At 43.1% G+C, this 18121-nt stretch overlaps 1 protein-coding gene across 1 annotated transcript in view; it reads right to left on the bottom strand.

Moving 5' to 3' along the window:
* EXOC4 (exocyst complex component 4) overlaps positions 1 to 18121 on the bottom strand; it is a 1933985-nt gene that overhangs the window by 1829746 nt on the left and 86118 nt on the right. The window contains exons 2-3 of the mRNA XM_085653593.1: positions 9962 to 10151; positions 8480 to 8674 (exon numbers count right to left, since the gene is read on the bottom strand). Coding sequence (XP_085509719.1) covers positions 8480 to 8674; positions 9962 to 10151 — 385 coding nt within the window. The remainder of the gene's footprint in view (positions 1 to 8479; positions 8675 to 9961; positions 10152 to 18121) is intronic.

Raw genomic sequence — 18121 nt, 5'->3', positions numbered from 1 at the left:
CTGTCTTGGTGGTACCAAATGGATTTAGAAAGAAGTCAGCCGGCTCCCCCAGAGGGGACACCTAATAGGCATATTACATTAAATATGGTATTTCTTCCATAATGTATAGTACACTGTGGAACAAATATACAAAAAAGCATCCTGATCTACAATGGCCAGTGAATGGTTCATTTGCCTTTAAAAAAATTCAGTATGTAGAGCAGTGTTTGTTTAAACATAAGAGTCGACACGATATGTTTGATTGTGTACGAATGTGGGGAGAAAGAAGTGCAAGAGAGAGTGAGGAAAGAAGAAGCTATAGCAGAAAAAGAACAGCGAAAAACGATATATCAAAAAGCGTTAGAATTAGAAAATAAAGAGATGAAAGCAATAAAAGAAACAGAGGAAAGGGAACATAGTTTAGAGGTAACTGGCCAGTACCCTGTTAGGCGCCCCATTTATCCCATACTTAATAAACCTCAGGATGATTCCATCTTGTTAGATTGACCTCCGCCCCCGTATAAATTTCCCTCTGCCCCTGAGGATGATCTTTCTGAAGTAGAACATCTTTCTTCAGATGATAAAGACTTAGATAAGTAAGATGGGCGGCAGACTCGCTCTACTTTGACTGTTGATGAAAAAGCCACTATCAGATCCACTGCTCGCAAAGAAGCTCATGGGACTACTTCTGCCCCAGACCTTGTAGCAATGATTCAGCAGTGGAAGGATTTGGAGCAGTTATTTTTTGCAGAGAAGTTTACCTGGGAGGTAATACTTGTTTTTAGAAACGTTTCTAAAAACTTAGAGCCCACTGATATCAATTCTGATTATAAACAATTAAATGATGGAACTTTTCTTTTTTCAAATATACCTGATTTAATTAGGCGAGTAGTTAAATTAAGACATGATACACTACGTTTAAAGCGGAGCAAAAATCAGCTAGTTAAGTTAAAACTGCACAGTTTAGACCCCAGTGCAGAAAGAAGAAGTTTTGGGGACAGACAATGACCCTAGTGATATTGTGGTTACTGTAAAACTGATGTGTGAAGCAGCGCCTTTGTATGTTCCTCCGAAGGGTGCGGGAACAAGTGCTGATAAAGATTCCGATGATGCAAAGAGATATTTTGTTTATAATTAGATTAATACTCCTTAGAGTAGAGCAGATGTTATGGCTCTTAAAGCTGCTTTGCCCGATCCGTTGAAAAATCCGGCAGCTTTCTATGAAGAAGTGTAAGGCGCCATTAGCTCCTGCACTATGACCTTGCCAGGTATTGATTTGTTTTTTGGACTTATTTTGCCCCCAAATATGTGGAGAACAATTCGGAAAATAGATGATAATGTAGCATATGGTGATACTTGGGTGCATTTAGAAGAAATTGATGCGGCTAGAGAGCCTGCGCAGAAACCACAACAGGAGATATTAGATCTTCCCAAAGCTATTGTAACTAAGTTAAAAACTCTCATACCCACTAAGAACATAGATTGGACAACGTTAGCGTCTTGTAACCAAAAAGCGGATGAGTCAGTTTCTGATTTCTTTACACGATTTGAAGAAACATTCCATGACTTTAGTGGGCAGTCATTGACAGATGACACGGGTAAGCATCTGTTCGTCGACACATTTGCCGCTAACATGTTGCCAGAAATAGCTAGTCGCCTAAAGGCCAGCGAGAGTTCATGGACTACGTCTTCCCCAGTTTCCCTTTTGACTATGGCCCAGTATTATGAGCGTCAGGAATTGGAAGCAAAAGGCAAGGAGGATAAGAAGGTTGAGGATTTAAAGACGAAAGTTATGTTGGCTCAGGTCTATGGTCCAGCATTTAGAGGTGGAGGAAGAGGTGGACGTGCGATGTATCGCCCTGGTGTACCCCCTTTTCCTTGAGCAACTTTGTCTTCTGATCAGTGTGCTTATTGTAAAGAGATTGGGCATTGGCGTTCTGAGTGCCCCTTTGTGAGGTCAGCAGTATCAACGGGGTAGAGGAAATAAGAGAGGATGCCCAGGGAATTCAGGAAATAGGGGAGGAATAGGAAATAATCCCAGGTTTGAGGCAGTTGAGCACAGGCCAAATTATTTTAATACTTTTGACAGACTGAATCAATATCAAATGACGGATTATTCGGCTGATGGTCTTGGGGATTCTGATTATGCATAGGAATGCCTAGGATTGGGTAAGGAACCGGTTGAGGTCCCAGTAGATCAGAAAGGTACTTATGTTGATGCAAATGTCTTGGGCTCCACTGATCGTTTTCTGGTTGATACAGGAGCTACTCGTAGTGCTCTGTCTAAAAAACGTATTCCTAGGGCTCCCCTGTCTGGCGCAATGATAACATCGATAGGATTCGATGGGACACCTACATCTAGCCCACTGTCACAGCCACTTGCATTTAGTCTTGATAAATTCACTGCAGCATGACCATTTTTGCTTTCCCCTACCACGCGCCAGATAACATTGTGGGTATCGATATGCTCAAACATTATGCTACAATATGTTGTTCCCCAGAAGGTGTGCGTGTTATCTTAAATGATAACTATCCAATGATTGAGAGGTCTTGTCTCATTAAAGAAGGTATTGCTCTGGCATCCTTACCTAGTACTTTATGGGCTACATCAGATACTGATGTGGGACAAATGGTTATTCCACCAGTGCATATTCAAGTGAAGGAAGGTGCTTCATTGCCTAGATTGCCACAATATAAAATATTTCAGGAAGGCGAGGAAGCATTGACGCACATTGTTCAGGATTTGATCAAGGTGGGGGTTGTGGAAGAAGTCCCTTATAACATTTGTAATAGCCCTATCCTTCCTATTTTGAAAAGAGACACCGACACTAAAATTTACAGATTTCTTATTGATTTACGAGAGGTTAATAGAATTGTAGTGCCCCAATACTCAGTGGTCTCTGACATCACAACACTTCTTACTATGGATCCTCCTACTGCCACTACATTTAGTGTAATAGATTTGAAACATGCGTTTTTTTCAATACCTATTCAACCTGACAGCCATTATTTGCTCGGCTTCACTTTGAGTAATAGATCATATAGATTCTGTAGAGCTCCACAAGGGTATGCAGAGAGTCCTAGCATTTATAGTCAGACATTGAAAAGCCAGCTTGATTCTTTTCCTGTACTGAAAGGGGTGGCTCTTTTTCAATATGTCGATGACATCTTGTTGGCTGTCAATACCCCTGAACAGTGTAAAGAAGGAACACTGTCATTATCATAATTCTTTGCCTCTCATCATCACAAAGTCTCTCGGAAGAAACTGCAATTTTGTAGACAGCAGGTTACCAATTTAGGTCACCTCCTGTCTAAGGAGGGACGTGCACTCACACCAGGTCGCATTCAGACCATTTTAGACACACCTGTGCCCCGTACTCAGAAGGACGTCCGTGCATTGATTGGCCTTACTTCCTTTTGTAAGCAGTGGATCCCTAGTTTCTCGTACATTATTAAACCCTTGTTGGCCCTTTTGACTAAAGATACTCCGATGCCTCTCCCATGGACTACTGAATGCCAGAATGCCTTCCAACAGCTACGTCAAGCGCTTTGTTCTGCACCAGTATTAGGAACTCCAGACTACACTAAGACTTTGACACTCTATGTACACGAGAGGGAAGGTTGTGTCCTCTCAGTTTTAACACAGACACACGGCGATAAACAGCGTCCTTGTGCATATTTCTCAGCTGTCCTTGATCCAGTTGCCCGCGCGCTGCCTGGTTGTTTTCGAGCAGTGGTGGCAGCAGCTGTGTCCATACGTCAGAGCGAGGGAATAGTCTTGTCACATAGATTGTTTGTGTTAGTACCTCATTCAGTCGATGCCTTGCTAAATCAAATGAAAACACAGCATCTGACTGGTGCCCGTTTGACAGGATAGGAACTGACACTTTTGACCCCTCATATCATGTTGAAAAGATGTTTGACTCTGAATCCTACTACATTATTGCCACTTTCAGCTACTCAGTCTCAGTCACAAGAGTTACATGACTGTATATCCCTTACTGAAGAACAAAGGGCTGTGTTGATCTACAAGATACACCTCTTTCTAGTGTTGATGGGGAATTGTGGGTTGATGGGTCCTGCCTGAAGTTGCCTGATGATACTACATTTGCTGCTTATGCAATTACAACACTTCAGACAGTAGTTGAGATGGCTTGCATCCCACAGAAGTCAGCTCAAGCAGCTGAGTTGTTAGCACTGACAAGAGCATCTGAGCTTAGTACAGATTTGCTTGTAAACATTTACACTGACAGCCGATACGCCTTTGGAGTGGCTCATGATTTTTGGCAACTCTGGAAAGAAAGAGTCTTTCTTACTTCACATGGGACACAAATAGTGCATGGGGAATTAGTACATAATCTCCTTACTGCCTTGACCTATCCTAAGAAAGTAGCAATTGTTAAATGTAGTGCACACAAGAAAGTGACCGATAAAATAGGAGCAGGCAATGCATTTGTGGATCACACAGCTCGGGAGACCGCAATGCACCGAAGTACCACAGCTATGTATGTAGTCAAATCACAGGCTGAACGTTGGCATGATGCCAGGCAAGAGGTCCTGGACATGCAACAATCTGCCTCTGTTGATGAATTAGACCAATGGTCCAAGGAGGGAGCATTGGATGATGAGGGATGTTGGAGGAATAAAGAAATGACCAAATGGAAGTTACCCACAGCCTATTTACACCCTATGATTCACATGGCACATGGGCCGGCACATGTTGGAGCATCCTCAATAGCAAAGCAATTTATGCAAGTTTTGGATCATCCAGAGATTGTCAGTACGGCTAAGAAACTAGTCCAGTCCTGTCTGATCTGTTTCCAGTACAATCCTGGAAAGGGAACACAAACTCCAACAGGAGGGTTTGCAATACCTACTGCACCTTTTGAGGTCCTGCAAATGGATTATATCCAGCTTGAACACTGTAATAATCTGAAGTATGTTCTGGTAGTGGTTTGTGCCTTCGGTAAATGGGTGGAGGCATACGCTACGAAAGAAAATACAGCTCTTACTACAGCAAAGGTGTTCCTAACGGAGTTCTTTCCCTAAATCGGCATTTGCCGAGTTTAGTGGAGTGAAAACGGACCCCATTTTGTTGGGCAAGTTGTTGAGTATCGCATGAAAGGGTTGGGAATCAAGCAGAAGTTTCATGCTGCTTTTCACCCACACTCAGCAGGACTAGTGGAACGTTACAATTCTACCCTGAAATTAAAACTGGCCAAGATACAGGCTTCCACATCTTTGAAATGGCCTGATGCACTGCCTTTAGCATTGCTATCCATTAGATCAATACCACATACACGATCTGGCCTAACACCGTATGAGGTGGTCTTCGGAAGGCCAATGAATATTTGGGGGATTCCTAAGCCACGCCCTATACATGATGTACCCTATGTATTGATGAATGACTATTTGTCTCAGTTTACTGACAGTTTGTCTTCTATTTATGAACAGGTTTGGAAGACTCCTCCAGACAAGTCGCAAGGTGAGGGCCACTGCTTACGCCCTGGTGACTTTGTGGTCGTAAAGTCATTCCAGAGGACCAGCTCCCTAGCACCGAGGTGGCGAGGACCGGAGCAGGTACTATTGGCTACCAGGACTGCAGTTCGAGTGACGAACCGGAAGAACTGGGTCCATGCGACACACTGTCGAAAAGTGTTGCAAGACCTAGTGTGCCCAGCTGCGTTGGCAGATCAAAGCGATATCCTGGTCACCGAGAAAGGACAAGCCACGTCACCTGAAGGATCTGAGGAAGTCTTCCCAGACCACACGATTCCTGGTACATCTCGATATCAGCTGCGACCCAGGAAGAAAGACACTTTGCTTCAGAAAATGACTGTTTGAGCCACTGTCCCCGGTGGTTAAAGACAGACTACAAAAAGGGGTAGACTATTAGTGACTACTCGTCTCAACGTTAGTGAAGAAACCATCGCCTGCCTAGGACCTTAGGGCACCATCTGTTTTGTTGTTTGTCGACTAAATGAATATGCCTAATGAGAAGAAACCAACTGCTGCAAGAGTCTGTAGCAAAAGAACAATGATTGCTATTGGACTTACCTTGACTGTTGTTACTGTTGCTATAATAACATGGATTGTAGAGGAAGTAGCCCCTGTGCGAAATCTACTGACTGCTACTACTCCTGTCCCTATTGAACACCACTACTTTACTCTTCCTTATCCTGAGCAGATGCACAAAATAGCCACTGAAATCCACCAGGATTCAGGGACTTGGACTTTGACTGGATGGCTATGGAACATGTTTACTGTATGGAGCTGGAAACTATTGTCAGCCCTATGTATAATTTTTGCTATTCTTTTTACTTGTTGCATATGTATTCAATGTGGCCCAATGCTCTGTTCCCTATGCATTTCTACTTGTACCTCATGTATACCGACTAAACGAAATGTCCCAAATGTAAATGCTCGCTTGGCAATGGACCAAGAAATTACTGAATTAATGAAGCTAGATGTGGACAATGTTTTCCGTACTCCCTCAAAAGCATAGGAAGATGTCTTCAGCGTATGCTAAAAGGGTCGTCTGTGAAAATCTGAAATAATTTCTGTTAGCATAAGCTGAAATTGACTTGGTTATGGCATCCATTTTGTTGGCTTTGTAATTCTCCCGTCCTCTGCTGCTCGTCTTCTTCCCTGCATGTGCTATCTATTTTAGTTGACTTCCTGACTCAGCTAAAAGCAATATGCATGCTAAAGAGTTTGTAGCTGCCAGAACACCTGGTCTCACACTCAACTGTCAATCTCTTAGTGCTGCCATAAGCACTCCTGCTCCCCCTCCCACTTTGCTGACTATGTGATTTCCTATCTGCCCAGGTTTGTTGGTAACTATTCCTGTGTATGCCTGTACCTTCTATTTGTATCCACATGCTAACCAGTGCAGAAAAAGCTGTGTATAAGGCCTGTGTTCTATGACTTTAATGTACTACCTCAGGCAGCACTTGAGAGTGCTGTGTGGACGTAGTCCCACCCATGAGTGATTAATAAACATGTTATTTGAATTCCAGCTTCAGTGCCAATCTCAATTTTGTTGGTCTAAGGACCCGTGGACAGAGAAGGGTGACCCCTGCACCGGTGTGCCCATTGAAAAGCACATTTCCACAGTTGCCCCAGCGGTAGATTTCAATTCTTGTATAGTTTCTAGGATGTTGGCATCACCCAATGTGAGATTAGTTGGAATGGTGATGTCACTCTCGGTGTTATCCATGGCTCTACCGCCTTTGAGGCTATGCCATTTGGTAAGTTTTAATTTCCTTATAAATTTAAAAATGTCAATATGTGTTGGAATAATTAAAGGTCTCGGTAGGGCAGAATGTTAAGCCTAAGCAAAGAGTTTTCTTTTCAAGGAAAGATAGCGAGCGATTGGAAAGATTAATGATTGTTTTGTTTACCATAGTGCTATCCATCATTGTTGCTTCTTTTGCCAGCCTCCACGTTTGGTTCCCACAGGCTTTGATACGTTCCCTTTTCTGGATCCTTTGCTTGCGTCTCCTTCTTCTTTGTTGGCCTCTCCCTCTCGGTGTCGGTGGACCAAGAGGGAGAGGACAACGGGGAAGAGGCAGGGGCGGAGCCAACAAAGAAGAAGGAGACGCAAGCAAATCGTACAGAAAAGGGAACGAATCAAAGCCTGTGGGAACCAATCATGGAGGCTGGCAAAAGAAGCAACAATGATGGATAGCACTATGGTAAACAAAACAATCACTAATCTTTCTAATCACTCGCTATATATATATATGCTTGTCTGTGAGAATCTGTGTGGAATAAAGTTGGAGGATATGTTTAAAACCAAGAAGTGTAAATCATTTATTTTTTACCCAAATACAGAGGGATTGAAAGAGGGAGGGGCTCCGAAATTACTTCCACACCAGTACAAATAGACATTGTCGATTTTAGACACCACTCACAAATTCAGCTTTAAAGCTGGGCAAAAGCTTGTGGCCCATGAAAAAATAGCCTCTTTGGAACATTCCACCTTCGAAAGCAGTAGGGGTATTGTCCCCAGTGCCAAAAAAGTACGAACTCAAAGAAGAGCGCTTTCTCAGGCCGGACACGATGGCTTTGAGAATGTCAGTTGCTGAAAAGTGACAGCAGTACTGTCGGTATTGCCTGAAGCCAGTCACATGCATGAAGGAGAAAGACAACATTTCTCTTTTTTTCCCGGCCAACAGGATCTCAAATGTGCAAGAAGATACCTCTTCCAGGAAGACTGCCAAAAAACCAGAAGCACAGAGTGACATCTTTTCATGTGTAAGACCTACGGGTAGAAAAAGAAAGACCTGAGCTGGAATAGTTAGTGATGCATGATGAGGAGGCTCTGCCAGAGTCTGAGACTCCGCTGGAGATCCCTTTCTCAACATTTTATGGACAGCATTTATTTACAATACTTTTCCAGCCCTGCCTTTGAAGTGGCAATTCCTGACCACTTGGGAACATGTAAAGAGCAAGAATAGCAGAATGAATGCAATCCTACTGAGCTGTTCCTTCTTACCAGCATGTCAGTGGCATTCAAATAGTGCTTGCTGGCCATGCACTGCTCCAGCTTCTGAGGCACTTGTTTGATGTTCTCAATCTCATCCAGCAGATTCAGGACATGCTTATGTTCAATGCCTTCAATCCAGAGCTTACGCAGCTCATCTCGCTTGCAATGTAGAAGCATCTTGCATGAGAGGAGATTCTCTTTCACCTAGAGATGACAAAATACACAGTCAGTCAGTCAAAATACAGAAAAGCGCTCAGTCACACAACTGCTGTAGTGCTACTATTTGCAGTACTACAGAAAGAAAACAAACGTACCACTGTTCAGATTCCTAGATTTAAAGAACTGTATGCCACTTATTGGAAAAGGGCACCTACAGAAATTACAACCGCCTCTCCTTGGGCTGCAGCGGGCGTCTTGGTGGCTGTTAATGACAATATTTGCCACAAGTCAAAAAGACCGTACGTTTTTGCAACAAATGGAACAGAATTTCTTAACTACATCTGAAAGAGGGACAAGTAACAAGTGATAAGCTCTTTAGGTCTGGCATTAGTCAATTGCTTTTGATTCTAATACAATTACAGATATTCTAATGGGTGCTTTCAACGAGCTCTTTGCAGACACTGGTCTGTTGAGCCATTCACATTCTTGTTCTGCCCACCACAGCATACAGCCACATAAGGCAAGGGGTCAGCTCACTTCAACCTCTGGCTTAGCTCTCCTTGAGTGACAGCATTGAGCTCTTGCGCCATGAAGGCTTACACACTAACATAGTCCCCTTGTAAAAATTCACAGAAAGCACTCACAAAAATAGGCTAAGTTAAAAGTAGGCAGCCAATGCCAATCCTATTTCCTTTGTCAAGGCTTGTTTTAAACATATGATTTACACAATTGTTCATTTAACCAAAGTGCTGCACGCTTTCCAAGAAGCGATCACTGTCTTCTTCTCCAGTAAGTACAATAAAGGTTATTAATTACTGACAACATTGCTTTGATTTTACACGTGGAAATGACCTCATCACCACTAAAGCAGAAACATGTCCATTATGTCAACTGTCCAGGAAGACAGCAGTAGAGATAAACCTGTAAGGTCATTTTGCACTGTTATTTTTGTTCTTCTTTGTAACATCATGCTTGTTGGGAGAAACGAGGACAGTGAGTGTTCTGTTAAAAAAGGAGTCTAACAATTAAGACAGGCAGATCCAAAGACTCTGAGCCTCAACCACCAGAGAAATAAGCAAAGAAAGGATGAACCTCTTGAGTTACAGGAGGCAGATGATTGGCAGATCATACAGACCGTAGGTATTTAGAAGCACAAGCCTGCAGCCATTGCCTTGTCCACTAATGAGCAGTAGAGGCATTTTTTACAGCTAAGAGACACCCACATCAAACCATTAATGATAAATGGAGCAGGGAGTTCAAAATAACAGAAATGGCGTGGAGATGGGAGATGACTATACTATGTGCAAACAGTTAAGCTAAGCCACATTGTACCTGCTTGATTTTGTTTCGCGAATTGGTGATTCGCTCTGTAATGCTCTGATATGTGGCAATGGCCGTTGTGAGCTCAGTGTAGTGCTGAACTATCAGCTGATCCAGGTCGCGATCACATTTCTCATAGGCATCCTCCAGGCGGCCCTTCTCGGTCTCCCTTTCTCTGGCATCATCACTAGAAGACAGGGTCCTGTCAAAATAGAATGCATTCTCGGGTTACTTCATCAAGTTGGTCATGTGAACTATGGTGTCCGATATATTCTGTTTAGTACTTTCAGTTAGACTCCTATCAAATTAAAGTCTATTTTCAATTTAACAATATCCTTAGATATTTCACTTCATATAGCTTTAATGTGGAAGCCCAACATGGCTGAAAGTTAAAAAACAAAGTGCTATGAAACAGCCAAGGGCAAGTAACAAAGCGGAATGGGGCGGGAGAGTGGGAGGAGGCTAGCAACAGCACCGGACAGGGCGATGGGGGGCAAGCAACAAAACAGGACTGGGTGGGAAGGTGCAAGCAACAATGATGGATGAGGCGTCAGGAGGCAAGCAACTGGACGTGATGGGATGGGGCAAGCAACAACCTGAAGAGGGGTGAAAGGGTGAGAAGGGGTATGTAACAACACCAGGAGAGTTGAAGGGAGCAAGCAACAACACAGAGCGGGACGGGAGGGAGCAAGTAACAACATGGAGTGGGCAGCATGGTGGGAGGGAGCAAGCGAAAACAAAGAGTGGGTCGTAAGACGACAAGCAACAAAACAGAGGGATGGTAAGCAACAATATGGAGAGAGGGGGGAGGGGACAAGCAACAACACAGAGAGACAGGACAGTGGGAAAGGCAACCAACAACACAGAAAGGGACAGGGGTAGATGCACATGAAGGAGATAGCTAGCAAACACATACCCTTTTATGGAGTACTTCAACTAAAAGAAAAATGTAGCTCTGAATGTGCTTGGCCATGCTCCATAGAAGAGACAAAAAACACGAAGAGGAAAAAAAGCCGACACGCGCTGCTTTAAAGGGAAACAAGAGGAGAGTGATAAGCAAGCCAACCACTGCAAAGTAATGGGCAGAATCTAAGCCCACTGTAAGCTAACAAAATGTCTTGCAAGCCACAACATGTGCTGTCTCCGGCAAAACCTAAAAATACTAAGAACTTGATAGATCAATTTAACATCTTGAGCCATAAAGAGGTACTTGAAAAATGTTTATTATAGACAATTGTTTTTGAAGCGCACACATTCTTGGCACATTCATGTTGACCCATAGTGATAGCTTAAAAACCTTCTACTTTCCATTTCAACCTTGTAAATATGTGTAAAATATCCAATTGCATAGGGTTTTGTGTATATCTTTGCAGCTGATCTCCAAAATAGGTCATTCCATTTTCCCCATCCTGTCACCCTGTCATCATACTCCACTTTGAAAAAAATTATCTAGAACAGCACATGGTTAATAAAGCCCCCTCATATTCAACATAAAATAAACTGATTTAAAAGCAAGCTACTGATGGTTTAGTGGCTTGAATATGGTACTACAACTAACAAGCTGAGGATATGCTTTAAACTGTCTGCTGTCCTGAGAAGGCAGGCTATCGACAGTTATCAGCAGTACTACCCACACCATGGATAAAAACAGCATACGGATCATAGCTGGTTCCTTACATCAGTAGGGGAAAGTCGAGTGACCAATGAAAGAGGGCTATCACATCTGTCCTGTTTGCCTTACTATTCATAAAAGTGCCATTCAGAGGCAGAAAAAGAAAGGATAAATCAACATGTTTAAAACCCAAGTTTGGCAGAACCCAAACTTACTAAAGAAGAAAGTCCAGAACTGAACTCATCAAAACAATCAATAAGCGTTTGATGGTGCTCTAGTAAGAGGTAAAACAAAAACAAAAACTAATATAGAAGATACTATCATGACTTCATTATAATTATGTGGTAGACCCTTTTGGGTATGCCTACTCGCCACTTAAGCTTGTATCATATATTTTAAAGTCAGAAGCGAACGTTGGCTATCATTGTACAGATTTTCTGGCTATTTATGGGTCGCAGTACCTAAAGAGAGGAGTAAACATCTGCATATGTTTCTGACAGACTTCCCGATGTTCTCTCTTTACAGTTCACTCTGTCCACTTCTCTGCCACTCCACGTACAAGGCTTCTCTTTACTGCTCTCTAAAGAGTCATAAGTGATTTAATCACAACTTGTTGAGGCATCCTCTGATTTTGTGGAAAAGTCAATTTTCTTCCTGCTATACTACTCTGACTACAGAGACTATTTTCTCCAGAACCGAATGGGTTCAGATAAGGAGTAACAAGTGAGATCTACAGTGATAGCAAAAACGTTTTTTGTTCACACGGTATGCATCACTCTGTGCAACACATAAGGGCAGATTGTATCAAAAGACTGGTCGCAATGGAGCACTGACATTTTGTGATCAGTCTTTATATTTTGAGATGATGCATATGTACCGAGAGGTTGCACTGAAAATTGTCCAGGAAGTTGCGGAACTACTTGCATAATGAATATTATCTAGGCAGGTTGCTATTTGCAACCCCTTGTGATTGGCTACAAGTACATGGATGGTGAATTGCAGCGAACAGCAAACTACCATACCTGTGTTTGTATTCCAAAATGTTTTTTAAAGCAGCCCATGTTCCCAAAAGGAACTGGTATATCTTTTAAAAAAAACAGTTTCCAGTTGGGAAACCTTCAGTACCTACTATTCTTGTGACCACCAACATCATGTATTAAGAGGAAGATGTCTCAAAGGGACAACTTTCCCTTTGTGAATCTGTTGCCAACTCTTCTGAGTTGTGGAAGGTAACAGATTAATGATTTGTGACAGAAATTGCGGTCTGAAACTAATGATACATACAATACAAAATCACAATTTACTCAGCCTCAAAAGAACTGGGTTGTTTGTTGCAATACATGTTGAGAGAGCTGGCAGAGGACGACTGACTGGTGGCCATGAGCATGGCTTAGACCATGTAGCAAGAACGGCATCATTAAGGGCCTCATTAAATGGTAATAACAGCTCAGGTGAAGCTGGCACAGGTGGAAGAATCTCAGTCAATGCATTTGTTTTCGACTCTATAGTAGCCAACAGAAATTCTCGTGCTTCAACTGCCCTTCAAATCATCACTGCAAACGGTGACAAATCTAGCTGTGTTGCAGGAGTCTCTGTATAATGCAGGAGGAGAAACGGGTACTCTTCCTCATCATCAGTGTCTTGAGGGACATGGGGAGCTTCCAGCATGGGTTTGAATCAGAATAAAAAATAGCATGAATCTTCTGTGGATACTGCGATCGGAGAAGCGATTGTGGACTGGAATCTGGCTATATAACCACTGGCTGCACTTTTGTAATTTCATATAGGCTTGGATTGGATCAAGCCGATGTATGTTGGGGTCAGAAATTGGCATTGGAACAAGATCATCGACCAGCATAGTCAATGTTCGTGCTGCTACAGAAGGAAGCAGCATGGGCCTTGGTACATGAATATAAGCCAGTAGCCGGTGCCAGCTCTGGAGGGGCAGATGGCATCAGGGGTGGACCTGCAGGCAGAAGGCCGCCTGGAGATATCTGCGGCTCCATGGAGCCTAACTGAATGCCTGCAGGAGCCCAAAGAGCACTATAGATCTGCAGCACTGCGTCACTTATGGTACGTGATCCCCGCACTCTAGGTCTTCAAAATATACTCGGTTGTGGCACCTCTAGTGGGTTGTGGCTTAAGCCATATGTTGAAATTGCTTGTGATTAACTTTGCTTTTTTAATTGATCTATGCGAAATTCACTGAATTTGCCTATTGCTGCACTTTACTGTTTCATGCCAAGGGGCTGGGGGAGTTTTTAATTTATTATAGGTAAGGAGCTCTGAATATGGGTCTTCTGATTGGTGGCCATTTTTACAGATTGTGACTGACTAGAGGCGCCATTTTTTGTCAGGCCGCGCTCTGGTCGCCCGATACTAGATGGATGCTGCCTTCCTACTTAAACAGCATTGTGACGCACCGAAGGCAAGCCTGTCTGCACCCATCCGCGTCTGGACCACGGCCAGCACCAGTCATGCTGGTTTTGGCATTCTGGCTTGTCAGGCTTGTATCTAGTATTCATATATGGAGCTGAGGTGCCTTATGCTGTCTTCTATCTGCCCCTTAAAGTTGGATGCTGAGGCATGCTCGGGCTCTGTTTCTTGACCAGTCTGTCTCATGAAACTCCATTTCGAGAACATAGCTTTGTCTGCAGACGTTGGTACCAATATCCTGAGCAAAGTCCATACAAGATGCAATCAACATTATGAAATGCTTGCTTTATTGATTAATGTGTGCTTCTTTCACAAGCACTTCCTTTACATCTTTGACCTATTAAGTAGTCGCAAACCAGACTTGCTTGTCATGACCGAGACTTGTATGAATGATTCTTCCGCTCCAGACATGTCTTTGACTATCCCGAGAGTTTCTCTTTGGTTTACCAAGATAGAACACATAAAAAGGAGGTGGAGTAGCTATTGCCTTTAAGAATCCCATGCTGTGTTCCACTTTTGAACTTCTTGAGCTCCAGGATGCAGAGAGCCTTTGTTTTCGTCTCTCGCTTTTAGCACAACCATCTTTTCGGCCACCTTGGTTTACTGTCCTCCGGGCTTTGTCTGGAATTTTCTTAAATCACTGGAGGCATCTTTGGCCCCTCACCTATTGCATTGGGCTAGTTTTACTCTGCTGGAGGATTTTAATCTTCAGACTAACAACGTTTCTGATCAGCTAGCGGCTTCTCTTACTGAGTCCATGATGTTCCTCACTTTTCCTCATCTGGTAGCTTTACCCACTCACTCTGCAGGGCACACCATTGATTTGGTGTTCTCCAACTGCCCTCTGACGATCAGTCCTCCTGAGCACATTCTGTGGTTCGATTATTTTATGATTCCAGTTAAGACTGATAAGTTTATTCATTATGCTGGTCCTGCTGACCGGACCTCCTTTCGGGTCTAGAATAAGGTAAAGCAATAATAAGGTAATGAGCCCACTTCATCGAAAAAACAAGAAAGATCGAATTAGATCCACAACTCTCCTTGCCAGACATACAGACTGAGGCTCAGTCATCTCTTCTTCATGGCCACCTTGGGAGAGCTCGTCCTTTGTTGGATCGGTTGGATCAGGAACTGAAGATACAAAAATTGAAATGTAAACAACTGGAACGGGCCTGGAGGAAGGATTATCTTCCAGTTGAAAGAGCAATACATAAACAAGGCCTTCTTTGTTATAAACAACTGCTGTTTGAAACTAAGCGTGAGTTCTTTGCCGAACAGATTAAACTATCCAGTAACTCATCAAAAGAATTATACAAAATAGTTACCAGGCTGGCACACCCACTGCCTGCAACTATCATAACTAGTTTGGATTTTTGCGAGGAAATCGCTACTTTTTTCCAGACTAAAGTAGAAGCCATTTTCAATACTTTTAAGGATCCGGTGGGTAATGTTCCAGGATCTAAGGTAAGTCCTGCATTAAAATATAGTTTGGATATTTTTCCCCCTATATCCTACTCAGATACACGTAAGCTTCTTTTATCTGCTAAATCAGGTTCACCTCATGATCCATGCCCAGTAGCAATAGCAAAACTGGCTTCTGAACCCATAGCCTTGACTTTGACACCTCTTTTCAATGCTATGTTTTCCGAAGGGCTTTTTCCCAAATTATGGAAAATGGCCTCGGTGCTACCGCTCTTGAAAAAACCTAGCTTGCATACTAATGATCCAAGCAGCTTTCACCCCATTTCACGCCTCCCTCTTCCCGCTAGATTGGTGGAAAAATACATGAACACTAAATTGAGCGCCTATCTATGTGATGCCAAAGCCTTGGATCCCACCCACTTTGGGTTTAGAGAAGGGCATAGCACCGAAACTGCCCTTCTTAAATCCACGGAAGAGATTAGGAGAGGGTTGGACCAGGGAGGTAAGGCGGTGTTGATCTTGCTTGATCTCTCCGCTGCCTTCGATATGGTCCACCATGGAGTGTTGATGGACCGTTTGTCGGCCTGCGGAGTAAGGGACAAAGCTTGGTCTCTCCTTAATTCCTTCCTTTCTGACAGACGTCAGACAGTTGCTTTGGGTGAGTTGGTCTCCAAACCTTTCTCCCTTCCATGTGGGGTTCCTCAGGGATCTTCCCTGAGCCCCACGCTCTTTAATGTTTACGTATCTCCTTTGGCCCCTCTGATCGAGTCTTTCGGCTTCTGTTTAACCTCATATGCCGATGATACTCAAATTGTAATTTCTTTGCAACCAGGGCAGGAGAAGGCGTCGGGGGAAAGGCTACATGATTGTATGGGAGCAGTGGGAGGCTGGATGACGCAAAATTGCTTAAAGCTTAATGCTGGTAAAACAGAGGTGATTTTGTTTGGTAATAATGCTAATCTCTGGACCTCATGCTGGTGGCCAGAGGCTATGGGGACTCTTCCAGTACCTTTCAGAAAAGTTAATAACTTGGGTGTAGTACTGGACGAACATCTCACTATGCGTGACCAAGTGAATGCCGTGGTCTCTGCCATCTCCTATATACATAGGACCTTAAGGAAAGTTATACCTCTTTTGCCGGCAGACTGTAAGCGTACAGTGGTTACGGCCTTGATTATGTCAAGACTTGACTACTGCAACAGTCTTTATTTGAATATGCAGGAGTGCAATTTACAAAAACTTCAGATGCTCCAGAATTCAGCAGCTAGGCTGCTTACTGGAACTCCGAAATTTGCCTCTATTTCTGGCTCAATAAAAAAGCTTCACTGGTTGCCGGTAAAGAAGCGCATTCTTTTTAAATCCCTCTGCTTAGTTTTCCGAGCCCTTCAGGATACAGGCCCACTTCATCTGAAACAACAATTTCAGTGGTATGTGCCAGGAAGATAGCTACGCTCTCTAGGAGCAAAACTAATTGTACTTCCCATCACAAGGAGAGCTAGATGGGGTGGTAGAAGTTTTGTCGCGGGGGCCGCCAAGGCCTGGAATGAGCTTTCTTTTAGTTTGAGAAACTCTAAGGATCTATTGTCATTTAGGAAAGCGCTCAAAACATGGCTTTTCTGATTTGCTGGCTTATCGGTTGTTGGGAGGACTGCAGCAAGCGCCGGGACACCTTAGGGTAGCTGTGCGCTATAAAAGTCTTACTAACATAACATAACAATACTCCAAAAAATGATGCGTCATGAATACCTTCAGACTACCTGATGATGTCGAGCTGCTCAACATCATAACTTCATTAAAACCTTCAAATCCCTTCAATGATCCTATGCCTACCAAATTCTTTAAAGAGCTTACTTCTTCCATTTTTCCTCTCTGGTAAAAACTGTATATAACTCTCTCACGTAAGGCTTGATTTCAGACTGCCTCAAGATGGGTCAAGTCACCCCCATCACAAAGAAGCCAAATGCTGACTTATCTGATCCTTACAACGTCCGACCAATTTCTAATATAATGAATCTATCCAAACTACTTGGAACAGTTTAAACTTATTGACCAATATCAATCTGCCTTCAGAACTGGGCAATGTATCAAAACCGTTTCAACACACATTGTTGACGATGCCCTAAGTCTACTTGACCAGAACAAACCTTATCTACTTATACTACTTGATCTTTCATCTGCATTTTGACATGGTCAAGCATGACAAATTAATTGACCTTCTTGAAAAAAGGAGGGGGTTATTAGGTCCAGTCTTAAATAGGTTTACCTCATTCCATCACAATTGAACGCAAAGAATAAAAGTCAACCACCACCTTTCCAACAGTAAGCCAGTCTCAACTGGAGTTCCACAAGGATCCGCACTTTCACCCCTCTTTTCAACCTATATATGGAACATCTTACAGAAATTCTGAAACAATCTAACACTCACTATCACATGTACGCTGATGATACTCAGTTGTACATGAAAATGTCTTCAGCTGACGACAGCACTACTATAACTGTGTTCTTTTGAAAACCCAACAGTGGTTATCCCACAACCACCTTATGCTAAATACTCTCAAGACAGAATTCCCCCCAGAATCATACTGCATTCATTCAGGATTGGCTTAAACCACTTACAGCCCTCAACTGCACTCCTCATGTTGTTAGCTCCACTAGATCACTAGGCCTGACTATGCATGAACACATCAGTGCGACAACAAGAG

This window comes from Triturus cristatus, chromosome 4_1 (assembly GCF_964204655.1).
Source record: "Triturus cristatus chromosome 4_1, aTriCri1.1, whole genome shotgun sequence".
Classification (NCBI taxonomy): domain Eukaryota; kingdom Metazoa; phylum Chordata; class Amphibia; order Caudata; family Salamandridae; genus Triturus; species Triturus cristatus.
Note: the sequence above shows the minus strand (reverse complement) of the source record. Positions and strands in the feature narration are given on the sequence as shown.